This window comes from Chelonia mydas, chromosome 2, assembly GCF_015237465.2.
Source record: "Chelonia mydas isolate rCheMyd1 chromosome 2, rCheMyd1.pri.v2, whole genome shotgun sequence".
NCBI classification, from domain to species: Eukaryota; Metazoa; Chordata; order Testudines; family Cheloniidae; genus Chelonia; species Chelonia mydas.
Window position 1 is genome coordinate 155,883,334 of NC_057850.1, and position 27,051 is coordinate 155,910,384.

Here is a 27,051-nt window from a genome sequence, read left to right on the forward strand (position 1 = left end):
GACATGTTAGAAAACTTTTTCTCCCTTGTTACTTTTACCCTTTTTAGATAGTTTGTTACCAGTAGTGTTAGTTATTAGTGTTACCAGTAGTGTGTGTTAGTTTTCTCTTAAAATTCTTTGTTCCTGTCAGCGCAGCCGCTTCCGACATGCCTGGCTCCCCAGGCTTTAAGCACTGCTGTAATTGTAAGGATGTCATTCCCCAAAAAATGTGCCCACTGAGTAAACTTAAGTCTAGGGCACGGAAAGACAGGCTAAAGCTGCTCCTGCTTCAAAAATCATTAGGGTCAGCTTCAGACCCAGGCGCTGATTCCGGCTCTGCTGCATGCCACAGCAACCCCGCTTCAAAGAAGCTGAAGAAAACTTCAAAAAAAAAAAAATCACCTTCCGTCACCCGCAAAGGGAACTTTGTGTGAGAAGGCTTCTCCAGGCAGGTCTACTGCCTCCCTCCCAGCACTTCCCCAGCTGAGCAGTTCTGACGCACTGGGCTCCTCCGGCACCGTGCAAAACCCACCTGCGGCGCTCGCGCATAGCTCCGGTGCCGAGGCTTCAGGCTTCCAGTTGTCTGCCTCTCACATGGCACCGCAGTGGAAGTGGTGCCGACACATGCGGATGTCTCTCACACACACACACTCACACACACCCACCCACCCACCCCCCCTTGCAGGCTATCACCGCTCCACCGGCACCTGCTGAACTGGCCCGCAGCCAAACAACTTTAAAGACACCGGTGCAGAGGAACATTTGTTCCCAGCAGATTCCTCTTGCGTAGCCCTCACGACATAGAGGAGCTTCAGCACTGCAATTTACACAGTCAGGTGACCTGCTGGTGTTACCCATTCTGCAGTCACCCCCTACTGAACCCCAAGATCCACCGCTACAGCAGTAGTCATGTGCCGAGGTTCGTGGCTCTCCTCCTCCTTCATTTCCTCGAGAGGTCCAGAGTACCACTGAAGACCTTCCATTCGTGGTCCAAACTCTTTGTCTCCACAACGAAAGATGTCCTTTGCTCAATGAAGGATTCAGGGGCAACCCTCAGGTCCTTAGGAATACAAACCCATATGACCAGAAGGCGACAATATAGATACCAATCTTACAAATGTCCACGCTACCCCACATATACCCAGCACTTCCAGAGATCACACGAGCAACAACAGCAGCAATGCCAGAGACCCGGATACCAGCGTCGCCGCCCCAATTCCACAGCAGCGTCTCAACCCCCTCCAACTAACTAGCAGATTTGAAGCCTTGGTCGAGGGTTTTGAAAACAATGTTCCCACTTCAGCGCTTACACCGCCTGTCCCTATTTTTGGACACCGTCTACGACCATTCTTCCATCAGTGGCAGAACATTACCACTGACAAGTGGGTTTTAGAGGTCGTCACACTTGGCTATTCCATCCCCTTCCTATTCTTGCCTCCTACCTACCCCCCCACCCTACCCGTCCCTCTTTAGGGACCTTCTCACAAGCAACTGCTCCTCCAAGAGGTACAGCATCTCCTTCTATTGGGAGCAGTGGAGCTTGTGCCTGAACAATACAGAGGGAAAGGGTTTTACTCCATTTATTTCTTAACAGAAAAGAAAACCGGGGGATGGCGACCGATCCTCGACCTCAGGCAGCTCAACAATTTTATCAAGAAGCAAAAGTTCAAAATGGTTACCCTCACCACCATAATCCCAGCTCTGGAGCAGGGTGATTGATTTTCAGCCCTCGACCTACAGGACACCTATTTTCATGTGACAATACATCCAGCCCACAGATGCTTCCTCCGTTTTACCTTCTGCTCGACACGCTTTCAATACAGGGTACTATCCTTCGGCCTCTCCACTGCCCCCCGTGCTTTTTCCAAGCTCCTGGCCATAGTTACTGCCCACCTCAGGAAGCAAGGAGTCATAATATTTCCTTACCTAGATGATTGCTTCCTCAAAGCCTCAACGCTCGACAAAGTGCTTCGATTCACGCAACTCACCGTCGATTGATTCTTATCCCTTGGCCTGCTAATAAACAAAGACAAATCCACATTAACTCCTACCCAGCACCTGGAGTTCATAGGAGCACACCTCGATTCCCGAACAGGACTGACATCTCTTCCATCCGATCGCTTCAACACCATAAAGCGGCTGGTGGCAAAACTTTGCAACAGTCCTCAAGTCACCACTCAAGACTGTTTGCAACTACTAGGTCATGTGGCCTTGTGCACTTTCGTGGTCCAAAACGCATGACTCTACATGAGGTGCTTCCAAGCTTGTTTGGCCATGGTTTACAGACCCAATGTGCATGCCGTAAACAAACCTCTATCCATACCTTTCCTAGTCAAAGACACTCACCTATGGTGGACAGTTCCCTCCAACATCTGCTCTGGAGTCCCCTTTCTCCAGGAGACTCCATCCATCATAATGACTTCCGAATCATCCCTCAGAGGCTCGGGTGCTCACATGTTACATCACACCACCCGGGGCAATGGTCTTCAGCTGAAATCTCCCTGCACATAAATGTCCTAGAACTTCGAGCTATAAGCAATGCCTGCCGTCACTTCCTCCTCTTAATCCGGAACCAACATGTATGGATAATGCCAGACAGTATTGCCTGCATGTTCTATGTAAACAGTCAGGGAGGCGCTCGCTCTCACTCGCTTTGCACAGGAGCCATGAAACTCTGGAACTGGTGCCTTGTGAACAATATCTGGATATCCGCCGCTTACCTTCCCGAAACTATGAATATCACAGCGGACAAATTAAGCAGACGCTTTCCCTGGGACCACGAATGGGAGATGAACGACATGATCATCACCAGCGTATTCCGCATTTGGGGCTACCCAACCATAGACCTTTTTGCAACTGCGGAGAACACGAAATGCCCCGAATTTTGCTCCAGAGCGGGACTGGTCAAACACTCCCTGGGAGATGCGTTTATGATTCCATGGCACCGGAACTTACTCTATGCTTTTCCCCTGATCCCGATTCTCCACAGAGTTCTGACAAAGATAGGAACAGATCATGCCACGGTGATCCTGATTGCCTCATCGTGGCCCAGACAACCGTGGTTCCCATTCCTCACCAGAATGTCAACTTGACCACCAATTTCGTTGCCTCTCAGTCCAAACCTCCTATTGCAGCAACACGGCCGATTTCTACACCCCAGCCTGTCCATGCTTCACCTCAAACTTGGTTCCTACGTGGTTCTCCCAAAACTAACTAGCATGCTCTGAGGAAGTTCTAAGAGTGCTCCTACATAGCAGAACACAACCTATTCGCACCACCTATCTCCAGAAGTGGAAGCGATTCACACTATGGTGCTCATCTAAACAACTGTCTCCTATGTCTGCACCTCTTCCTCGTATACTCGACTACCTGTTAGACCTCACAGTCTGGCCTTTCTTTCAGCTCCATCAAAATCCACCTAGCTGTTGTTACAACTTTCCACAACAAAATTGATGATACCTCTGTGTTTGCCCATCCGATCACTAAACGTTTTCTCAAAGGACTCCAATCCCTATACCCGGATGTTAGACCTCCTACTCCTCCGTGGGACCTTCACTTAGTATTATCTTGCTTAACTCAACAACCATTTGAATCCCTAGCCACTTGCTTCCTCTTACACCTTTCTATGAAAACAGCATTCTTAGTGGCAATCACTTCTGCCAGATGGGCAGGAGAAATAGCAGCTCTCATGGTAGACCATCATATACCCTATTTTTTTTAAGGACAGAGTTACCCTTCGATTACATCCCAAATTTCTTCCAAAGGTCCATTCGTCATTCCACATCAATGAACTGATACACCTGCCGACCTGCTTTTCTAAACCACATGCGAACTCTTGTGAATCCACAATGCATACCCTAAATGTATGCAGGGCTTTGTCTTTCTATTTGAATAGAACCAAGCCCTTTAGGAATTCTTCTAGACTCCATTGTGGAGCGGTCCAGAGGGACACCTATTTCTACCCAGAGACTTTCAAAATGGGTTTCTGACTGTATCTGACTCTCTTATCAGATACAGAAAGTTACGCCTTCAGCAGACATCAGAACTCACTCCACTAGATCGATGGCTACTTCTGTGGCTTTTCTACGCAAAGTTCCCCGACTGACATCTGTAAAGCAGCCGCTTAGTCTTCTGAACACGCTTTTGTTAAACACTGTGCCCTTACTCAGATACACGATTAGGCAGAGCTGTATTTATCTACTGCATTTCTACCCAATCCGAAGTCCCTACCTCCTTGAGATACACTGCTTTTAAGTCACCTGGAGTGGAGCACCCACAGGGACATCTCTCTCTCGAAGAGGAGGTTACCCACCCTGTGCAGTAACTGACATTCCTTGAGATGAGTGTCCCTGTGGGTGTCCACTACCCGCTCTCCTCCCCTCTACTTTAGAGTTGGGGTAGCCTCCGTTGCAGAGAAGGAACTGAGACCGGTCGCGCATGCGTACTATTAAGGTACACTCGGGGGGGGGGGGGGGAGCGCAAGCTCTGCGCATGCGCAACCGGTACGAGTACTGCTGTAAAAATCTCCGAGCGAAGGCGCAGGGACACACCAACACCTGGAGTGGAGCACCCACAGGGACACTCATCTCGAAGAACGTCAGTTACTGCACAGGGTGAGTAACCTCCTCTTCCTTTTCTTAAGGAGAGCTATTTGGTCGTTTGGCAGTTCAAATATTCATTTATGTTTAGGTGATTTTGCCTTTTATTTTAGCTGTGAGGAGTTGGTGATAAATTAATATGAACACCTTAGGCAGAAACTGAAATTCTAAAGGAAGCAAAAATGAAATTAGTCATGTATTAAATCTACATGCGAGGAAATTCTCATAGATATTAGATATTTAGGTCAGAAGGGACCATTATGATCATCTAGTCTGACCTCCTGCACAACGCAGGCCACAGAATTTCACCCACCACTCCTGTGAAAAACCTCTCACCTATGTCTGAGCTATTGAAGTCCTCAAATCGTGGTTTGAATCCTCCTGCAAGTGACCCATGCCCCATGCTACAGAGGAAGGCGAAAAACCTCCAGGGCCTCTTCCAATCTGCCCTGGAGGAAAATTCCTTCCCGACCCCAAATATGGTGATCAGCTAAACCCTGAGCATATGGGCAAGATTCACCAGCCAGATACCCAGGAAAGAATTCTATGTAGTAACTCAGATCCCACCCCATCTAATATCCCATCATAGGCCATTGGGCCTATTTACCATGAATATTTAATTACCAAACCCATGTTATCCCATCCTACCATCTCCTCCATAAACTTATCGAGTTTAATCTTAAAGCCAGATAGATCTTTTGCCCCCACTGCTTCCCTTGGAAGTCTATTCCAAAACTTCACTCCTCTGATGGTTAGAAACCTTTGTCTAATTTCAAGTCTAAACTTCTTGGTGGCCAGTTTATATCCATTTGTTCTTGTGTCCACATTGGTATTGAGCTTAAATAATTCCTCTCTGGTATTTATCCCTCTGATATATTTATAGAGAGCAATCATATCTCGCCTCAACCTTCTTTTAGTTAGGCTAAACAAGCCAAGCTCCTTGAGTCTCCTTTCATAAGACAAGTTTTCCATTCCTCGGATCATCCTAGTAGCCCTTCTCTGTACCTGTTCCAGTTTGAATTCATCCTTCTTAAACATGGGAGACCAGAACTGCACACAGTATTCCAGGTGAGGTCTCACCAGTACCTTGTATAACGGTACTAAAACCTCCTTATCCCTACTGGAAATACCTCTCCTGCTGCATCCCAAGACCGCATTAGCTTTTTTCACAGCCATATCACATTGGCCGCTCATAGTCATCCTGTGATCAACCAATACTCCGAGGTCCTTCTCCTCCTCCCGTTACTTCTAATTGCTGCGTCCCCAGCTTATAACTAAAATTCTTGTTATTAATCCCTAAATGCATGACCTTACACTTCTCACTATTAAATTTCATCTTATTACTATTACTCCAGTTTACAAGGTCATCCAGATCCTCCTGTATGATATCCCTGTCCTTCTCTAAATTGGCAATACCTCCCAGCTTTGTATCATCCACAAACTTTATTAGCACACTCCCACTTTTTGTGCCGAGGTCAGTAGTAAAAAGATTGGTCCCAAAACCGATCCTTGAGGAACTCCACCGGTAACCTCCCTCCAGCCTGACAGTTCACCTTTCAGTAGGACCTGTTGTAGTCTCCCCTTTAACCAATTCCTTATCCACCTTTCAGTTTTCCTATTGATCCTCATCTTTTCCAGTTTAACTAATAATTCCCCATGTGGCACGGTATCAAACGCCTTACTGAAATCTAGGTAAATTAGATCCACTGCGTTTCCTTTGTCTAAAAAATCTGTTACTTTCTCAAAGAAGGAGATCAGGTTGGTTTGGCATGATCTACCTTTTGTAAAACCATGTTGTATTTTGTCCCATTTACCATTGACCTCAATGTCCTTAACTACTTTCTCCTTCAAAATTTTTTCCAAGACCTTGCATGCTACAGATGTCAAACTAACAGGCCTATAGTTATCCGGATCACTTTTTTTTCCCCTTTCTTAAAAATAGGAACTATGTTAGCAATTCTCCAATCATACGGTACAACCCCTGAGTTTACAGATTCATTAAAAATTCTTGCTAATGGGCTTGCAATTTCATGTGCCAATTCCTTTAATATTCTTGGATGAAGATTATCTGGGCGCCCTGATTTAGTCCCATTAAGCTGTTCGAGTTTCACTTCTACCTCAGATATGGTAATATCTACCTCCATATCCTCATTCCCATTTGTCATGCTACCATTACCTCTAGGATCCTAATTCTCCTTAATTATAGGACCACAGAACCCATACCGTCAAACTGTCTCATAGTCTGCTACTCTCCTCATTACTTTCTGGTAATGAAGTGAATACCTCCCACCATAGATAGATAAGTAGGCTTTACAGAATTATATTTTTTTACATAATTTTTGTGGATAGTGTCAATTCTTTTTAAGCATTTCTTCAATTTTTATCTACTTAATTTATCATAACTGTAAAAATTTATGGGGAGAACAGACAATGGGGTGGGTTCAAACACTGATGGTAGACACTGAGATTTTAAAAGTTTTATAACAGTGACAATTGCCAACATCACATATCAAAATATACCAAGTAAATAGTTGTAAATCCAAGCTATAAATTCTCAAGCAGCATTTTTCTTTATCTGTAAATATCAATTGTCTATGCCAGGGGTTCTTAAACTTCATTGCACCTTAACCCCCTTCTGACAACAAAAATTACTACATGATCCCAAGAAGGGGGACTGAAGCCTGAGCCCCGCTGCTACAGGCATTGGGAGCGAAGCCAAAGGGCTTCATCGGGGGGGGGGGGGGGGGGGGGGCTGTAACATGAGCCCTACCATCCCGGCCTGCAGCTGAAGCCCGAGCCCTGGGCAGTGGGGCTTGGGCTATGCCCCGGGCCCCAGCCAGTCTTAACACCAGCCCTGGTGATCCCTTTAAAATGGGGTCGCAACCCACTTTGCGGTCCCGGCCCACAGTTTGAGAACCTCTGATATATGGAAAAAAAAATTTCATTGGTTTGTGTGCATGCGGTGAAATTGACATTTACCAATAAAAATCTAATCCTTCCAAGACTGAGTCTGCAGCCACCTTGGCAGCCTGAGCCTATGTGGCTGCAGAGAAGATGACATATGTCTACTGCTGCAAAAACTTGGTTATCTCAATTGATCCTAATGTAAGCATCTTACATTCCCCATCTCTTTCATGGTATGCAGTGAGAGAAGGGAATAAGGGAAATTGAGCAGGAAAAAGGAACAGAGAAACCGATGTGAATAAATGATGTCCCTTGTTTCATAGCTCCGTGTTTCACATTGTCTTTTGCTGAAGTATTGGGAGGTTGTTTCTTGCTGTGGTATTCTGATGCTCCTTTCCCTGTAGCTTTCATATCCATTCTCAGAATACAACAATACTCAGCCATTTCTGGGCAAGTAAGACTTCATATCATCATCTCAATTTCTCTAGTTCCAATCTCCTAAAGGATTGGAAGTCCTAGAACTGTAGTCTCCATTATAGCATCTCAGAACAGTGGTATAACCTTACTGATAAATGCTGACAGCCAAATTATTTCACATAAAATGGTAGCCTCCCATTTAAAAAAAATAACTTTCAAAGTGTTATTCACAGGTAGGCACACAATCACTTCAACAGTTGAGAGCACAAATCTGTGCAGGTTTGCAAATGAAACTATACAAATTCAAAGTACAAAGCTAAGTATTAATATGCGAGTGGGAGGCATATTTGAAAGAGCAGCCTTAGGTTGAAGACTTAAAGAAAAATGTTAAATGTCCTTTTGTAGATATGCAGCAGACATTTTTAAAGTATTTTAACATCCAAGTCATGTGGCACGTTGTTAACATCTGAGACTTGTGGTGTTGCAGCTTATGGTCTGAGAGGTTGAAGACTCCCCTTTTAGTGAACAGCTTGGTTTCTTTCCCACTGATTGATCACTCATGTAGATTTCAGTATGATTGATCTTTTCTTCTGTTTTTCTTTGTACCCTTAATGAGTTAGAAGTACTGCTGAAATGAGATTACTGTGTGTGCTTGTGAATCTGGACCACAGATTGTACAGTTACATTGTACAGCTACAGAGCTACTGGAGCTAGTTATATCATTACCATGTTATCTTAATTCATATTTCTTATTGATTGGTCACATTTTGCAGACTTTCTGAAGAGACCCCTGGAAAACTATGTGAAAAAGTTAAAAGTACCAGTTTATGTGATTCGAATGGAGCAACGTTCTGGATTGATCAGAGCCAGGTTGAAGGGGGCTGCTGCTTCCAAAGGTCAGGTCATCACCTTCTTAGATGCTCATTGTGAATGTACAGTAGGATGGCTTGAACCTCTGTTGGCACGAATCAAAGTTGACAGGTAATTATCAATTTATTTGTTAATGTTCTAATTTTGTAAAGGTTAGTAAGGAATACTTTTACTGCAGATTTAACTTAGTTTATCAGCTTCAGCTGAACATATTGTTAACCTACTTTGAAGTAGTGGATTAATTTTGTAATTTCCCAGAATTTCACAAATGTGTGATTAAAACTAGTGTTCATATGAAATGCTAATACAGGGGAGCTTTTAAAAAGCAAAACTTGCTGTTAAATTTAACTTACATTGAAATATTTTGTCTGTACATGTCCTGACTAAGCCTTGGTCTACAACTTATGTCAGTATGACTGCATCACTCGGGTTTGGAAAATGCACACACCTGAGCGACGCAATTATACCGACCGAACTCCTGATGTCAGTATAACTGCGTTGCTCAGTTATCTCTCCCATCAGCATAGGTAGTGTCTTCACTCAGCAATGCAATGTGCACCACTGCAAGCCCTGAGTTAAATACTCACCCAGTCTAGTGAAAGAAACATAATAAAACTGAGAGTAACGTTCTGGAGCTCCTTCGCCTGCACCCACCTTCTCACCCACCTGGAAGAACAGCCTGTGGGGAAGTTCTAAAAGATCATTCTGGTCACAACCTAACAAAAAGATGAGTGAGGGAGAGTGGTGTAGATACCTATATGAGCAAGATGTTGGTAGTGGGCTTTCCCTAGCTGACATTCATTAACTACTAATTGCCAGTTTCTGCTTGATGTATTCAGAATAAAAGAGCTGTTGAAGTGTTATATGTTAGGGTTGAGATCCACTGGCATAATTGCAGGGGGAAGCTTTTAATGTTCTTGTTTACACAGTAGAGTTTAGTCATTGCTGGAAACAATTTAGTTTGAGAACTAAAGTTGTAAGAACAATTCACTGTTACACTGCTATATGTTATAACAGCTCTCCTATCAAAACTCAATATTTTAAATGGTAATTAAAATGTTGAAGTTATACTTTATTGTTCTGGAGGTATAGTTTGGAAGTGAGAGGAGAGCCAGGTTTTTAATAAAAATGTTAACCTTCAAAGAATATACATATTAAAGGAATAGTAAGAAAAGATGAGCATTGTCTTGATTCAGATCTGGTAGTATTTCATAATATAGTTTGCTAATCTAGACTAGTTACCAAGCGTAGCATAATCTCTCAAATCATCTGGTGTCCTCTTGTTCGTTAATATCTTTTTTCAGAAAACACAAACACTTACACATAGCAAATATATTTATTAGGTAACTTTAGATTTCCCTGCTATATTTACTATAAAGAACCATCAGAGCCTTGAACTCGTGATAAACCAACTGGTTTCAAAAATTTAGTCAGTTCCACAGTTTTGGGGTTCTCATGGTTCCTTTGTATATATAAAGGCTGTATTTAAAGTTATAAATCACCTGTGAATGAGTACTATACTGTAAAATAAGACAAGAACAAATGAATATAAACTCACCATGAACAAATCCAGGGTGGAAATTTAAAAAGTTTCTAAGAATCAGTGAGGTGAGGTTCTGGAACAGCCTCTCAATAAGAATTGTGGGGACAAACAATGTAATTAGTTTAAGAGCGCTGGGCAAACTTATGAGTGCAATTGTATGATGGGGTAGCTTGGAATGGTAGGGGACAGAGCTCAACAGCCCTGCGGCTCTCTTCCAGTTTGTCTTAAGTTCCTAAAGCTCATGCGTCAGGATTTCAGCTGGCCACTAACAGGTCAGGAAGGGATTTTTTTTTTCCCGTTTACGATGTGTTCTTGAAGGTTTTTTATCTCCGTCTGAAGTATCAGGATGGCTACTGCTGGAGATGGGACAGTAACCAGAGTTGGCTAGGCCTCTGAGTATGCAGCCCGCGGGGTTCTTCCCTACGACCCACCAAGCTCCCTGCAGCCCCCCCATCCCCTCCCCAGCATGCCGCGTCCCCAGCCTACCTCCAGGCCAGGGGTGAGCAAACTCCGGCCCCTTAGGGCTTTGGATCTGGCCCTCAGATTTGCCAACTCCATGGTGCTGAGGGCCCCGCGCCGGCAAGTGGCAGGCACCCCTTCCCTGTGACCCCGGGGGGCAGGGGGAGCAGAGAACTCAGTGAGCTGTTCTTGCCTATGGTTACCTCCCCTGAAGCTCCCATTGGCCGGGAACGGGGAACTCTGCTCATGGAGTTCTCTGCTCCCTCTCCCTTCGGGGTCGCAGGGACAGGGTGCTCACCACTTCCCGGAGCAGAGTGGCACGGGGCCGTGGCCAGGCAGGCAGGGAGCCTAACCTGGCCCCAGTGCGCACGCCTGCCATCCCGGAGCCGCTCAAGGTAAGCTGCGCCAGGCTGGAATCCAAACCCCTCCTGCACCTTGCACCCCAACTCCCTACCCTGAGCCCCCTGCCTGTAGCCCAACCCCCTGCCACACCCCGCCCCCCTCCTGTACCCCAACTCCCTGCTCTGAGCCCCCTGCTGCACCCCAACCCCTGCCATACCCCGCACTCCCTCCTGCACCCCAACCCCCTGCCCTGAGCCCCCAGTGCACCCCATGGGCAGGGGCGGGGGTGGAGTGGGGGGCAGGGGCAGCGGGGGGGCGGACGATGTGGCCCTCCTGGTGATTCGAGTGTGAGACCCCTGTTCTAGTCTGTTGTGTGTTATAATACTTTGATCTCATTTCCATTGTTGGGTGTAATGTGTGAGTGACGTGTGTTGTTGGTGGCCTGTGATATACAGGAGTTCAGACTAGATCAGTGGGGGCAACCTCCGGCACACGGGCCGCACGTGGCCCATCAGGGTAATCCACTGGCAGGCCGCCAGACAGTTTGTTTACATTTGCCCAGCCACCTGCAGTTCCCAGTGCCCGTGGTTCATCATTCCTGGCTAATGGGAGCTGCAGGAAGCAGCAGCCAGCATGTCCCTGTGACCCGCACTGCTTCCCTCAGCTCCCATTAGCCAGGAATGATGAATCACGGGCACTGGGAACTGCGGGTGGCTGGGCAAATGTAAACTGTCTGGTGGCCTGTTAGTGGATTACCCTGACGAGTCGCAGGTTGCCCACCGTTGGACTAGATTATCTAGTGGTCCCTTCTGGCCTAAAACTCTATGACCTGGTCTTTGGGAAACTGTTTTCTAAAGTTACGATGATTATTTGAGCTACATTCATCTATATTGTAGTTGGAAATTGAGAAACTTTCTGCTGATACTTTTTTTTCTGGTACATGCTATTAAGGCACACGAAACATTCTGCTAGTGTGAAAGAATTTCAGTTTGGTCGGGGGAGCAAAGAAAAGATGCAGGACTTATGAGGATGCTTTATGAAACGTCGTTTGTATATGTTAGTTCCATGCAGTACCCCTGCAGTTGTGGGGGCAGTTTATTAAAATAACCAGCCTAAATAATTTCTTTTGTGTGCTAGTGATGCAGATTTCAGTTTTGTGTTTAAAATAAACCTGGCTGGAGTAAATTACTGAGAGATAAATTTAACATCTAAATTATCAATACAAAAATGTGGTGCATTAACAACAATTTGCAAGAAATGAAGTTTTGTTGGGAACTCTACTTAATAACGACTTCAAGGGTAAAATACTGTAATTTCTTCTTAATAATGTTTTTTCTTGTGAGATTATCATTGGATAAATAGTGGTGCAGGATGCACCACTGAAAGGCACCTTCGAATCATATCTTGATGTGACTTTTTCCAAGAAAGGTAATGTGACCACAGAGAGTTGTCAGAATGCATTCCAAGAGTGTTAAGCTGATTACGATCTCAGAATTCACCTTCTAAAGAATAGGACAAAGGACGAGTGGTTTCTTCCTATTGAAGATCTCTACATTACATCAGTGTATTTGTTAACCAGAGTTGCTTCATTACATCCATTTGTCGATGTTATCTGAGTATTCCCCCAGAGCAAAGACCAAATTTTTACTTCAAAACATGTAAGATATCTTGAGCATACGTCTAGGGACCAAAAAGTTTTATAATCCTGGGTCACTGTGTGGCATTGGAAAGTCCTGATCACTTTACACCTTAGTTTTCTTATGTGTAAGATGAGGATAATTACTCCTTATTGATTACTCCAGGAGTGTTTTGAGGAATGATTAGTTAATGTTTGTTTAGTTCTTTGAAGACGTAAAGCACTGTTAATGTTAAGTACAGTAGTAATAATAAAAATTAAGCCATTACCAAAACCAGGACAAATGTGCACTCTCCCTGGTAGGCAAATACCATTACAAATGGAATAGTAAAAACTCTTTTAATTTAGTAAAATGTCCATGCGTCCTGGCTAAAGGCTTCATGTTTACTGTAAGTTTGAAGGGATGCTTGTTCTCTACAGTAGGTAAGAGACAAAAGACACAGCTGTTGGTCACTTTTACTAATAGGTTTTGGCACTTCTCTCTTTAGGAGAACAGTAGTGTGTCCTATCATTGATGTAATCAGTGATGACACCTTTGAATATATGGCAGGCTCTGATATGACCTATGGTGGATTCAACTGGAAGTTGAATTTCCGCTGGTATCCTGTTCCTCAGAGAGAAATGGACCGAAGGAAAGGTGATCGGACCCTTCCTGTCAGGTAAGGGGAATTGATTTTATTAGTTTAATTATCAAATACCTAAAATAGTTCATTATTATTTTGTGGTCTCCTTTCCAGATTAGTTTTTACATACGGTAGAACCTCAGAGTTACAGACACCTCGGGAATGGAGGTTGTTTGTAACTCTGAAATGTTCCAGAGTAGCAGCCGTGTTAGTCTGTATCCGCAAAAAGAAAAGGAGGACTTGTGGCACCTTAGAGACTAACAAATTTATTTGAGCATAAGCTTTCGTGAGCTTATGCTCAGATAAATTTGTTAGTCTCTAAGGTGCCACAAGTCGTCCTTCTCTTTTTTCTGAAATGTTCGTAATTCTGAACAAAACGCAGCTCCAGCAGTTCACGCTCTGGGTCAGATTCCAGAGGCAGCTAGGCAGCTTCCTTGTAGGACAGCTTCTTTCCTTGGCCTGTGCAAGCTTGTGTTTCCCTCCTGGTTGGGGTGGGGATGGGGTGAAAATAGCACCCACAGCCTATAGGAAAGCAGCATAGACCCCAGTGCTGCATCTGCTCTGGCTACCTTGGGCTGGCAGCAGCGGCTGATAGCTTTGCCCGCGAATCTCAGCGTCTTCACTTTCTAGCTGTAAGTCGGGGTGGAGGTGGTGACAGGCAGCCCAGATGTGCCCACTTTTAAGAACCAATACACAATATAGTATTTGCTGCTGCTTTTTTTTTGGGGTGGGAGGGTGGGATCTCTTCTGCTGTCTAATTGGTTACTTCCGGTTTCATATGGTGTCTGGTTGCCACTCTATAACTCTGGTGTTCGTATCTTTGAGGTTCTACTGTCCAGTAATTAGTGAGGTATGATTTATCAGCAGTTTGGCATGTTTAGAGTAATAGTATAGTATGAAGGCTGTATTGTGATGAGGAGATCTTGCTAAATGTGTTTTTTAGATTAAACTAATAATGAAGGAAAAAACAGATTTCTTATAACTTTATTTTAAAACATACCTAATGATTTATCAATTTAATGGAGAGTTTAAATGAACAAATGAGATCCCCACATACTTCATAAATAACGTACAGTTTTTTATTGATGTTTGCCTTTTTCTTTTCTTTTCTTTCTATCTTTTATTCTAGGAGAGGAAACATTTATGATTCAGTGATGTGACAGTTATACATTGATTTTATTTGTAATGAGATCTTTTTATTTAGATCGGGGAGGGTGATTGATTTTAGTGGTTTAAATTAAACATGAATACACTCAGGTTGTCTGTAGATCTCACCGTCTTGCCTGTATAGTACTTACTCTTGTAGTATCTACTTGTATTTTTACAGTCAGTGGCTCCATTTTGAATTAAAACGTGTCAGATATTACTAACAATAGATATGTGGAGGTAGCTGTTATCTTCTGTTCCATTACAAAGATTCAGAAACTTAAGAGCTCCTTTCCAGGGCTTGATATTATTTTAGGAATCTATATAAGTGTTGTGCGTGATGTATCTAGCTGTTTTGCATGCAATTGCTTGCAAAGTTTATTGAACCTACACTTAACTGCAGGTGCACAGTTGCCGTTTGTAAAAACTTAGTTCAAACCATTTCTGAATACATGAAATTGCTGATAGAAGTCATATGAAAGCATGCTGTCAATTTAATGTAGTCAAAGTACCCTACATACATACGAGATAAGAACACTGATTTTGTCATTAAAAAGCAAGTAAATAATTGAAGTTTAGGAGATTTTGCAAATTGGTTAGCACATTTTTGAGAAACTTTTTAGTATCTGAAAAAGGGGTTGTAATGGAGCTCTATATGTATCCCTGATTACAGTGTTTGTTTGTTTCTGTGAACACTGTAATATATTGAAAGTAATCATGGCCAGCAGTACTTGGACTGTGATGCTTTCTTCTTGAGGAATGGTCTAAAGAAAACATGTTTTTTCTTCAGGAAATTAATGCCTTTTGTAAGGTGCCAGCCTTGGAGATGGAAGATTTCTATCTATCCTATGGGCATTAGCAGCTTATCCACTTCCTGTGTCATGACCTATAGAGAGTAGTTTTAGGGAGGAAAGACTGACGTAAGCACTGGACCTCTTAAGTTGTCCCTCTGCTGAAACTCGCCAACATAGCGCTAATTCAGATGTCAGGTGGACATTTATTGACTAGGAACTAGATTAAAAATGCTAACTGAGTTTCACAGGCCACTACACCATTAATTGGCAACAACTTTCAGTCATTGCAAACTGAGAGCTGCTTGAACAGTTGATGTGGAAGTGAAAGGCTTTGTATCACACCATTAATCACGTAGGCCATCTAGTCCTCCAGGAAATGGTTTAGTTACAGTGCAATAAGATACAGGTATGAAATAAAAGTAAGGAAAACAAAAGATTTGAAGGAAAGAGGCAAAGAATAAAAAGTAAACTAAGTAAAAAACCCAAAGATGCTTAAATGGTATGGAAAAGATGTGGTTTATACCTTTCTCTACATGTGTATTCAAAATGTCCAGTATTCTGCCTTTAAAATGCCTTTACATATTTGTCTTCTTTCAGGACACCCACAATGGCAGGAGGCCTTTTTTCAATAGACAGGGATTACTTTCAGGAAATTGGAACATATGATGCTGGAATGGATATATGGGGAGGAGAAAACCTAGAAATTTCTTTCAGGGTAAGCTGCAATTCCATTTGGTTCAGTGCTTTACTTCTTAATTTAGGACAGTTTAAGTTGTAAAAATGGTAACCTGTTGCAGTCCTTGTACCTTTATTATCCAAGCACAGATAGCAACTTAATTTTTGTGTAATTTCTCGTGCGAACTATTGAAAGTGCTATATTGTCAGTAAAGGAAAATGTCAAGTTTGCAGTCTACAGAGCCGTGAGACAAAAATGTTTGGACATAGAATTTTCATTTAAAGAAAAATAAGTATTTCAAAAATCAACTAACATTTGCCTGTTTAGAAGCTCTGTTAGAGTAGCATCTTGGAGAGACATAAGCTAAGCTGACATCAGTGATGTGTGGCTTAACCTTCCAATAAAAGCTCATGTTTCCGTTATGAACCCTCTTTCAGTCATTTACAACTTAGTGGTTGCATCCTTTTATGGATGTGGGATCTACCTAGTATTGTCCATATTTCTGAAATACATTCCATGTTGGGTGACTACCAAATGATAATGTTCATCATTCCCTTCTTTGCTTTCAGCCAGAGTGTATGAGGGTTACTGCTACTATAGCTAAGTTAAACACATCAACAAGAATTTTAAGCTGCTATCTTTTGGGGCTCAGAGTAAAATTGAAAAGGTCTTCCAGACTAAGTTCAGATAATCTTATCGAGAACAAAAACTTCTGGATCTTGTTACATTTTACAAAGAAATCTAGTAATAAAAACAGGGCGGATTGATTGATTTTAAATCAGCAAGCAAGAAACTTGATTTAAAAAAATCAATTTTAAACTTGTTTTGCATTTGTACATTTTTTTCTTTACAAAAGGTTAATTCTCATTGGTTGGCAACCATTAAAACATGTTAATTTGCAGCCAAATGTAACTTTTACTCTAAATTTGGTACTTCTCTTTTCGAAGTAGGATGATGTACTGTATCTCTTCACATTTATTTAATTATATCTTAATATATTATTTATTCAAATTCTTAATTTTTACTTTTTTGTTAGGTTAGAAAAGGCTGAATGACATTTCTTATTTACTAACTTAATTTTTTACTTGTGATTTGTGTCAAGCTGCATTAGGAAAGAGTTCGGAATTCAACTAAAAATATACAAAACCCAGCATTTTAAAATTATTAGTTAAATAAAACTACCTTGATTGTGATGGATGCATAAGAAAAAGTTTCTCAAAACATGCTTTGCATTTAAAACGGATTTATAAAACAAAGGAAGTATTATCAGTAGTTAGGAAAATGAACTGATTTGTTTCTGGTCGTCATGTATTTTAGGATTTTAGAACTAGTGGATTTCATCCTCTCAACACTTTCCCTCCCTTCCTCCCCCCCAATAGATTTGAAGTGGAAAACAAGCTTTCCTGCTTTTTCAACTCCCAGTCTGTTTCTCAACTTTGTATGAACTAATCATTGAACTGAACTAGTTGAATAAATTTAAAATGAAGAAAATATTGTCTCTGCATCTGGAGAAGGTTATTGCTGTCAAAAGCTGGTTTAGCACTTCAGTAAAATCTAGTTCCAGGTGTTAAGCCAGTTCATTTCACCCGTTCAGTGTGGCTTGACTTTCTTTAAATCTTCAGCAGGAAACATGTACTGCTTGAATATTTTATTTAATTTAAATTGTTTTAATAGATATTAGTGAGTTTAGGTCTTAGCATAGGTTGTCATAATTTCACATTTAATTAGGTTTATTGAAAAAAAATGTACTTCAGATTTTTTAAAAATTTAAACTGGATTTTTGTTTCACTGATTTTTTTTTTTTTTTTTTTTTATCCACCATGAATAGGAACTTTTAAGACAAAGTAACACCTTTGCTGCTTCCATTTTTCTCTTTTTTGCTTCATTCTCTGAGCCCTACCATTCATCTCTAGCAGTCCATGACTGGCATCTCAGTGCTGTTGTGCCTGATGTCACTCAGTCTGCCCCCAGCCACCTCTTAAATTCTCTTCTAGTGAGCAGGACACGAACATTTTCACTTGACTTTTGGGCAACAGAATTTTTTCCAGCTCTAAAAGACATTAGGTACAAAAACTCTTTAAAAATCACCTTAATTGTGGCCACTTTGAATTATGCAATGACTGTTCTATCATTTTCAGATTTGGCAGTGCGGGGGCACTTTGGAAATTGTAACCTGTTCACATGTTGGACATGTGTTCCGAAAAGCCACTCCTTATACTTTTCCAGGAGGCACAGGACAGATTATCAACAAAAATAACAGACGGCTTGCAGAAGTCTGGATGGATGAGTTCAAGAATTTCTTTTACATCATTTCCCCAGGTGAGCAGTCTTTAGTGTGAAATAATTCCATTCAAGGTAGAAGATATGAGTGTATTTAAAAGGAAAAATAAGTACTTCTGAATAAAAAGGCTGGTAATTCTGGAGGAACGGCCTTCCAGTAAAATAAAGATCACTTAAAACAATTTCTGTTAAAGGAATGGTCTTTTTTTAAAAAAAAAAAAAAAAAAAAAAAATTCTGTTATCCAATCGAACAGATGCAGGTGTGCCCTGAAGTCCTTTTTACATGCATATGTGAAAGTTAAGAATTAGCTTCAAGTGCACAAAAATAGAAGTGCAATGGAAAGTTCACTTGTGGAAACAGAGTGCTGGAAGTGTAGCCGAAAGTCCAAATACATCTTCTTATATCGTGAAGTACGGCCCATGGCTGCTCTCTCCGTATAACTTCAGGTTGAATAGGGTAGATATGATCAGCTGAAATTCATTGCTGCTTAATCAAATAAGCAATTTCCTTTCATCTATCAAGAAAGGCAAAAAGCAGTCAGTTTTATGTTTTAGGTAAATGTATGGGAATATATATTTGTGGAAACTAGGCATCTCCTTCGACTCCTTCAAATTACTGTTGTGGCCTTCAGAATTATAAATGTTTTACTCTGAATCCTTTAAGACAGGAATGTAACAGCCATGTTAGTCTGTATTCGCAAAAAGAAAAGGAGTACTTGTGGCACCTTAGAGAATAACCAATTTATCTGAGCATGAGCTTTCGTGAGCTACAGCTCACTTCATCGGATGCATCGGGTGAGGATTCCTGGGGAGAAGCAGACTTGGCTCCCAGAAGAGCACCAGTCGGCCATGAAATCGGCTTTAATTAGTTCCCCGTTATCTGTTCCTCTGAACCCCACTATCCAGTTCCTGTTTTTCTGTGATTTTCTATCTAGGAGGACAATAGAATTGAGCATTCAAGCTGTTCTGGTAGTCCTACATTTAACTCTCAATTTGCAGTTTACCCACCTGGGAATACGTAGTTCATCTGTAATGGTAATGGGCAATTATTAGTTTTCACAGTATTTAAATTGGGGACTTGATTTGAAGGCCCAACAGAGACTGGAGAACTAATAACAAATGTGAGCATGATGAGTACAGAAAACGAAGCTAGTAGGAGCCTTTTCTAAGGTAAAGAGAATAGGAATGCCAGCCAGCCAGGAATGCTACCTGTTGGAGGCTATGATAAGAGATTAGGATTAGGGAGATAGTATTGTGGAGGTCACAAGGAGTGAGGGAAGGATTAGTTGTTGGGATGAAGGGGTTTTGGAAAGCTTCAGGCATCCAAAATTTGCTTCCTTGTTTTAATCAATCTTCTCCAGCTTTCAGTCACAAAGGTCCACTTATTCATAAAATAACACAAAATAGGACATATTCAATTTACCAGTATATACACTGTGATTTCTGACCTCTGAGTGCTTACAAGGATGCCAGTCTCTCAGGTGAGAATCTTATCTGGACCAACACGTTACCCATGGAAAAGATAGGCTATGTCAGAAGTTACTAAATGCATTAATCTGCTAGTTTAAAAGATTAGTACTATGCATTACCTTCCATTACCAGTAACTTACATAAGCCAGCAGGGTAGAAAAAATAACTCACTAAATGCAGAAGCTCTGCAGATTTTATTCTGGAGGAAATGTGCCTAAACTCAAGGGATGTTTATCAAAAGGGCCCATAAATCAGAGAGCTGACTAGCTGAGCCACCAAACTGCAAACTAAGAATGGACTTTGAACAGAAAAGTTTTTCAAATCATCTTAATTTCATCAGACACTTCTGCCTGGATCTGTTCATATCCAGCAAGGACAGGAAAGCCAGAAAATTCTTCACAAGGGAGATCAACCCAAAGCTCCTGAAAATAGCATTGCCCTACTACATTGCTCACCCAGCAAACTACCACACACTTTTTTCTTCCAGTTCTGGGAAAAGTAATGGAGAATAGTGAAAGCTAAGAAGGAACAATAATTCTAATAGCTCCAAACATGCTAGAAGGATTTTGCTAGTCACTGCTGAAGTCCTGATAGAACTAGTACAAAGTCTTTCATTCATATTTACAGACCAGATTTACTTTCTCAGGGGTTTCTCAGTCACACAAATCCAAGCCACCTTAGTTTCAAAGTGAAAATCCTAGCCAAAATTTGGCTACTTAGCTGTGGTAATAAGAGTGTTGTTAGAATCAGTTGGCCCATCCACCAGCCTGCTCAAAATCTCAGTGAAGTCCTTCTGTTGGTACAAATATGAAAAGATCAATCCCAGAAAACACAAGTTCCACTATCCTGGACTTTTTTATATGAATAATTTGACATGGCTTTTGAACTCTGTGCCATTTCTTCACTCTATCACTGTACATTCTTCTGAACCTGATATTTTTTGGTGTGCAGTTTCTTCAGAGCAACTTATTTGGTCAAATTAACCACCAAAAGCATTTTTCAGTCATGGCACTTACGCTGAGCTTTTCTATTCTTGACTTCTCAACCATTTTGAAGCAACAATCACCTTGTCTTTATACCTATTATCAATAAAAACCTGTTTTCTTGTGCCATTACCATAGTGAAGAGTATCTGAGAGACACTCTTTGCAGACACAAGTCTTATACTGCATATTTCATGATGACAGAGTAATCTGCACATTTGAATCTTTTATAACTCAGGCAAACATACTCTTCCATATCTTACAGGGGGCTGTCTTCTCCTTCTACCCAAATGTAAGGAACCAAAAGAAAATATTACAGCACAATCTGCAGAGTGATGAAGATAAATCTTTAAATTCACTGATTCCATTAAAAAAAAAATCATGCCTTTCCACCAAAGATGCCTTTGAAACAGGATGTTCATGGCATCAGTAGCTAGATAGATCAAATGTTAACAGTGCATATATCACATCAGGTGTACAAGTCTGAGAGGGAATCAAAGCTTCTAACGGCAACTTCTTGGGCTGAAAGATCACCATGTATCTCAAAAGAAATCAGTAGGCCAGCAGTATGGTCCTTTCAGCACTTTCATCGAGTATTACAAAGCTTGGTCTGTTCTTCTCCATAGATACTTCATTTAGCAGAAGATATTTCATTTGGTGGTTCCTGAATAATCATTGTTTCAGATGGAGAAGAGGGAAATCCTTTATCTGACTTCTGATTCCTGTCTTTACTGTCCCTCCACACTATTCTTCTTACGTCTTGCTTTTTCTCATTAGTGATGGACTAGTGAGAGGTCAGGAGTCAGAACAGAAAATCTGTTACCTGACCCAATGCACTCAGGGTAAGAGGAAATTATTCATTAATTTCTGGGTATTTCTACAGCTTAGAAAATACTCATCTAGCCTTCCCCCAGAGGCCTGGTCACAAATCTGGACTGCCTGATGATGGTACAGCATATTAGTAGAATGGGGGAGAAGTTAGACCCAGAGAGGATATCAAGTGACACATTTTCCATGGCCTCTGTTCATTTAGTTTTAGGAAAGCCTATTTTAAATAAGGATCAGTATAAAAAATATTAGACACTATAGTTACATGTGATTTCTGAAGCTTTTTGTATGCTCTTCTTCTACAATCAGTGGTCTGTTTCCCAGTGCAGTTCGGCATCCAGGAAAAGACAAGTAAAGTCACTGATGGTTTTTTAGTTTCTCATCTATTGCCTGTTTAATGCAGTCTCCAGTTTGCAGAATACAGTATTTCTGTTGAGTGTAGCAACCTGAAGAAGAGCTCTGTGTAAGCTGGAAGGCTTCTGTTTCACAAAGAGAAGCTATTCAAAAAAAGAAAAGAAAAAAAAAAAAAAAACAGTAACTCCTCACTTAATGTTGTAGTTATGTTTCTGAAAAATGCGACTTTAAATGAAACGATGTTAAGCGAATCCAGTTTCCCCATAAGAATTAATGTAAATGGGGGGGTCAGGTCCCAGGGAATTTTTTTTTGCCAGACAAAAGACATATACACACACATACTATAAGTTTTAAACAAACCATTTAATACTGTACACAGCAATGATGATTGTGAAGCTTGGCTGAGGTGGTGGAGTCAGAGGGTGGATATTTCCCAGGGAATGCCTTACTGCTAAATGATGAACTAGCAATTGGTTGAGCCCTCAAGGGTTAACTTGTTAATGTAGCCTCACGCTATAAGGCAGCACGAATGGAGGGCAGGGAGACAGCATGACAGACAGACACACACCATGTGTGAGAGAGAGAGAGATGCGCATTTCCCCTTTAATGGCAGGTTTCAGAGTAACAGCCGTGTTAGTCTGTATTCGCAAAAAGAAAAGGAGTACTGCTGGCACCTTAGAGACTAAGTGAGCTGTAGCTCACGAAAGCTCATGCTCAAATAAATTGGTTAGTCTCTAAGGTGCCACAAGTACTCCTTTTCTTATTTCCCCTTTAAGTACCTGACCCACTCTTAAGTACACTGCCTTGTTAAGTTAATCAGCAAGCTGAGACTGCAGCAGCTGCTGCCAGGAACCTCCCTCCATCCTGAGCTCTGTGGTGTGTCCCCCTGCTCTGTGAAGATGGGATAAGTGGGGTGCAGGAGCAGGGGGGAGGGGGACACCCTGACATTAACCCTCCTTTCCTCCCCCCCAGCAAGCAGGAGGCTCTGGAGAGCAGTTCCAAGGCAGAGGGCAGGAGCAGCACATGGCAGTGTGGGGAGGGACAACTGAACTGCTGGCAATTGATAGCCTGCTGGGTGGCTGCTGCACAGGGAACTTAGGGGAGCGGGAAGCTGATAGGGGGGCTGCCAGTCCACCCTGGTTCCAAGCCCCCACCAGCTAGCTACAACAGGATGCTTTTCCTGAAAGCAGTGGACAAAGCAGGCAGCTGCCAAAGACATTATAAGGGAGCATTGCACAACTTTAAAGGAGCATGTTCGCTAATTGATCAGTAAGGTAACAATGTTAACAGGGACGACTTTAAGTGAGGAGTTACTGTATATGTGATAGTTATGGTGCAAATTCAACTGAAATGTTTTTCATGTAAATTACACACAGTTTCTTAAGGTTCAAATTCACAGAGCAATGAGCAAGGACTTAAACATGATAGACCAAAATTCTCATGGTGTCACCTTTTCTAGAGATGTGTGGGGAGGAAGGAGTCCTGGAAGTTTACAGTGTTGTTTAGTGCAGCTAACTGCTTATACTACATTCTGTGCTCTTGTTTTTCAAACAACTAATTTTAAACAAGTGTTTTTTTAGGAAAGAGAAATCTCCTTTGTAAATAGAAATTATGTTAGAGATTTAACCTAAAAAAACCCATAGTTTTATGTGTCAGGCCCTTTTTTCAGAAGCGATATTATTAGAATTTGAAATTGGTGTTTTGTTGACAAATTACTAATTAAATGTGCATTAAATTTTAAATTAGAAATTGCTGAAAGATAGCATAATACAAACCTAAACAGAGCTGAACTTTAGGTTAGACTTTTAAGACTAATACTTGTAAATCAACCTGGTCATTAGTTCCCCCAGTATTTTTCCCCATAGAGCAAATTAAGCAAAAAAGGCTTACCTTAGTGTTTTCTACACTAGATTGTTTGTTCTAATCAAACACTGTTTCCCTATTAGGTGAAACCAATAGTGAATTAATAATGGCTTGTTTACTGCCCTGTATTGTCATTATTGAAGTGTTGCCAATTTTGGTGGGGTGGGGGATGGCCAAAACAAAAAAAGCTAGAGATAAATAGCAAATAAATTTCAGCAAAATTGTGTTTGGTGATTCCTTGAACATTTTAATGTAAAATAGTCTGAGTTTTTAAGCATGCCAAACCTCTGCTTGCTCTTCACCAATTGAGAATTAAAAAACAGGCTCTGTTTAAAACAATCTGGGTCACAACATAAATGTAAGGCTCCTGCTTCATATGACATGATTCATAGATGGATTGAAAGGCATATGCAAAATATTACAAAAGACAATCTTCTGTCGTCTTTATGGAGAATCATTTGCTTTAGAAATAGGCGTTTTCCTAGCTTGAGGTATTGTGCAAATTTCCTCTGTAAGAAGAAAGAAACAAAATGGAAACAGCATTTAAAATGGGACAAAGGAGCATGGTGAAATATTGTGATATAGGTGCAGCAGTTTGTACCTGTAAATGTTGTCTAACACAATTAAAATCTATGTTCGGTGATTCAACCTATTTTAGTTTGTTTTTCTATTACTATTCTGAGTAATGGTTAATTTCAAGTATGCAAATATATTGATAAATTGAAATGGGTTTAAAAGGTCGCTGCTTATCATTGTCCTCAAACACCCAGAATGCATTTCCCCATTGAATACCATCAACAAATAACGTGTCCCTGGTGTCACTAACAGAAATCTCTCTCAAACTCACATGTACACAATCTTGAGGGAAAACATTGTACATACTGTACCATTTACCTTTTAGTTTACCTGGGTGTCTAATGGTTGCTCAGTGACTTTCTCTCCTTTAGTCACATACAGACTATAGGCACTTTGGTTTGTTCGCATTATGAGAACTTGAAGATTAACCTGTAATTATGTACAATGTGTTATGGATTATTTTGATGTATTGAGGATTTTTGCAGCTTTCCTCAATTTTTTTATTATCTTTTGTTCCCCTACAGTTTTTAACATCATTGCCCTTATTTTTGTCTGTGTTGGGTTTTTGTCTTTCAGCTTAAAAAAAAAAAAGCTAAATCAGGAGTTTACAATGCACAGCCTTTAGTTGAGTATCGTTGAGCCCACAGCTTGTTGGCACTTTCTTTGTGAACACTGGCATTCTATTCTGTATAGGTTTTTTTTATATACCACACTTCTCACTGAAGTATCTGAGCACATTGTAATAGTACATTAAGCAATGTGATTACATATTAGCCACATGTTGTGTTCTCATCCTAACCCCAGAGGGAGAAGCATGTGGAGTAGTGGAGTGTTTTGGTGTGGTAGGTGTTTTTTGGTTAAATATATCTGTTGCAATGTGTTTATATTAGGGAAGGCAAGGTCAAAGAAATGTGCCTTGCACTTTGAGCAGAAAGTGGTGAAGTTTGTGATAGTTCTTCGTTCCTGAGGGAGTTCATTTCACAGTCTCAGACTGCCTGAAAATGGTTGTGTCCTGAACAGATGATCTTTACTCTTACTGTTGAATTTCACTGTGCCAGAGGAGCTCTGTCTTGGAGCTTTAAAATGGCTTTTAGGTACTGAGCCCAGGTCATAGAATGCTTTGAGACCTTAAACTTGATTCAAAATTCTATGGGAAGCCACTGTAGAGAGTGAAGGATAGATACTATGTGTCATAGTAGCCTGTGTTGCTGGGGAGATGCAGCACAAAGTTTTGAACTAGTTGCCGTTTCCCAGTTGCTGAAGCATAACTCATGGCTGTAGTGGTGTGAGCGCTCCGTTTCAATTAAATGAATCCAACAGTACTCCTAGACTACAGACTGAATTGACCAGTTGTGGATGTGAACATGCATTTCAAGGAGACTACACCATGGCTGCAAGCTACTCAAAATATTTTCCTCTATCCCACCAGTATCGCCTCTGTTTTGCTCAGACAGGTGTCCTTCATCCATGAGCTGATTTCATCCAAACTCTAGGCCGTGTTGGTGGTAGTGGTGCAGTCGTTACATGGTGATGGATAGATAGAGCTGTGGGCCGTCTGCATATTGCTGGCATTTGAGTCCATGTTGTCTAACCAGCTCACCTAGTGGTTGCATGTAGTTGGAAAAATACTGGAGTGGGAAAATTGATCCTTCTGGAACCCTGCAAGTGAGGGGACTAATGGTGGAGGTTGCAGTTTCCCATCGCTGCGCTTAAGGTTTATCCCTCCTAGAAGGACTCATACCATTTTAGCTCATTGCCCTGGACTCCTATCACCTCTCTTAGGTGAGACAGCGATGTGTCATGGTCATTAATATCAAATGCTGCACAGAGGTCTAGGAAGATGAGAATGGATATTTGTCCTCTATCCATTGATAGGAGGCGATCATCCACTGCCACTAAAGCAACTTCAGTTGATTCAGTTAATTCGTGGTATTCATTAGTATTAGTGTAGGTTTTCTTTATTTTCTTGGACCATCAGTTCCCTCTTATTTGCAGCGTAGCAGAATATGCATCGATCTCTGGGTTTTAAGCCTTGTGCCAACTACAAGAGATCTACCCCAGCGAGTGACCCTCATTCCACCTGCCTGAAGTGCCTCAGGAGTGTCACATTCCAGACCACTGCCAGACTTGCAAGGAGTTCAAACCATGGACAGAGAGCACAGAAAGATGAGACTGCATCACACGCTCATGAGGCCACCATGACCACCCCATAACCTTCCCTATTAAGGTGGGCACTGGATACTTTGTCATTAGTGAAGACCGCCCTTCTGAAAGTCAGCACCAATCTCCTTCTCCAGTGCTGAGAAAGAAGCACAAAAAAGTCAGATCATTATTCATTGAAGGAGCCAAAACCAAACTCTGCTCTAAAATCAGGGTCCACCAGTACCATCCCCCAGTAAACAATCAGGAGGACAAGGTAAAGCATCCTCTGGGACAAGACACTCCCTGGTACCAACCTGTTCTTATCAGAGGTTGTCAGCTCTGGCAGCTGGGTCGTTGAGATGCCCAATATGGCGCCAACTATTTTGGCGCAACAACAGCACCAGAAATATCTCTGTGCTGGACTCTCCAATGGCCCATGAGACAAGCCAGCTGGGTTCCGGTGGATCCTCAAGCCCCGGCTACTTATTTACATCAGAGTCATGATCAGCCCTTGGTACCATGGGGCACTAGATCTTCAGAGAATCCAGTGCTTTCTTGACTGATCCAGT

At 41.7% G+C, this 27,051-nt stretch overlaps 1 protein-coding gene across 9 annotated transcripts in view; it reads left to right on the top strand.

Moving 5' to 3' along the window:
• The window catches only part of GALNT1 (polypeptide N-acetylgalactosaminyltransferase 1), a 185,052-nt gene that overhangs the window by 116,613 nt on the left and 41,388 nt on the right, over nt 1-27,051 (top strand). For all 9 annotated transcript variants that reach the window (XM_037889925.2, XM_043540428.1, XM_037889924.2 and 6 more), the window contains 4 exons: nt 8,672-8,879; nt 13,237-13,407; nt 15,909-16,026; nt 18,126-18,306. In XM_037889925.2, the coding sequence (XP_037745853.1) occupies nt 8,672-8,879; nt 13,237-13,407; nt 15,909-16,026; nt 18,126-18,306 (678 nt within the window). The remainder of the gene's footprint in view (nt 1-8,671; nt 8,880-13,236; nt 13,408-15,908; nt 16,027-18,125; nt 18,307-27,051) is intronic.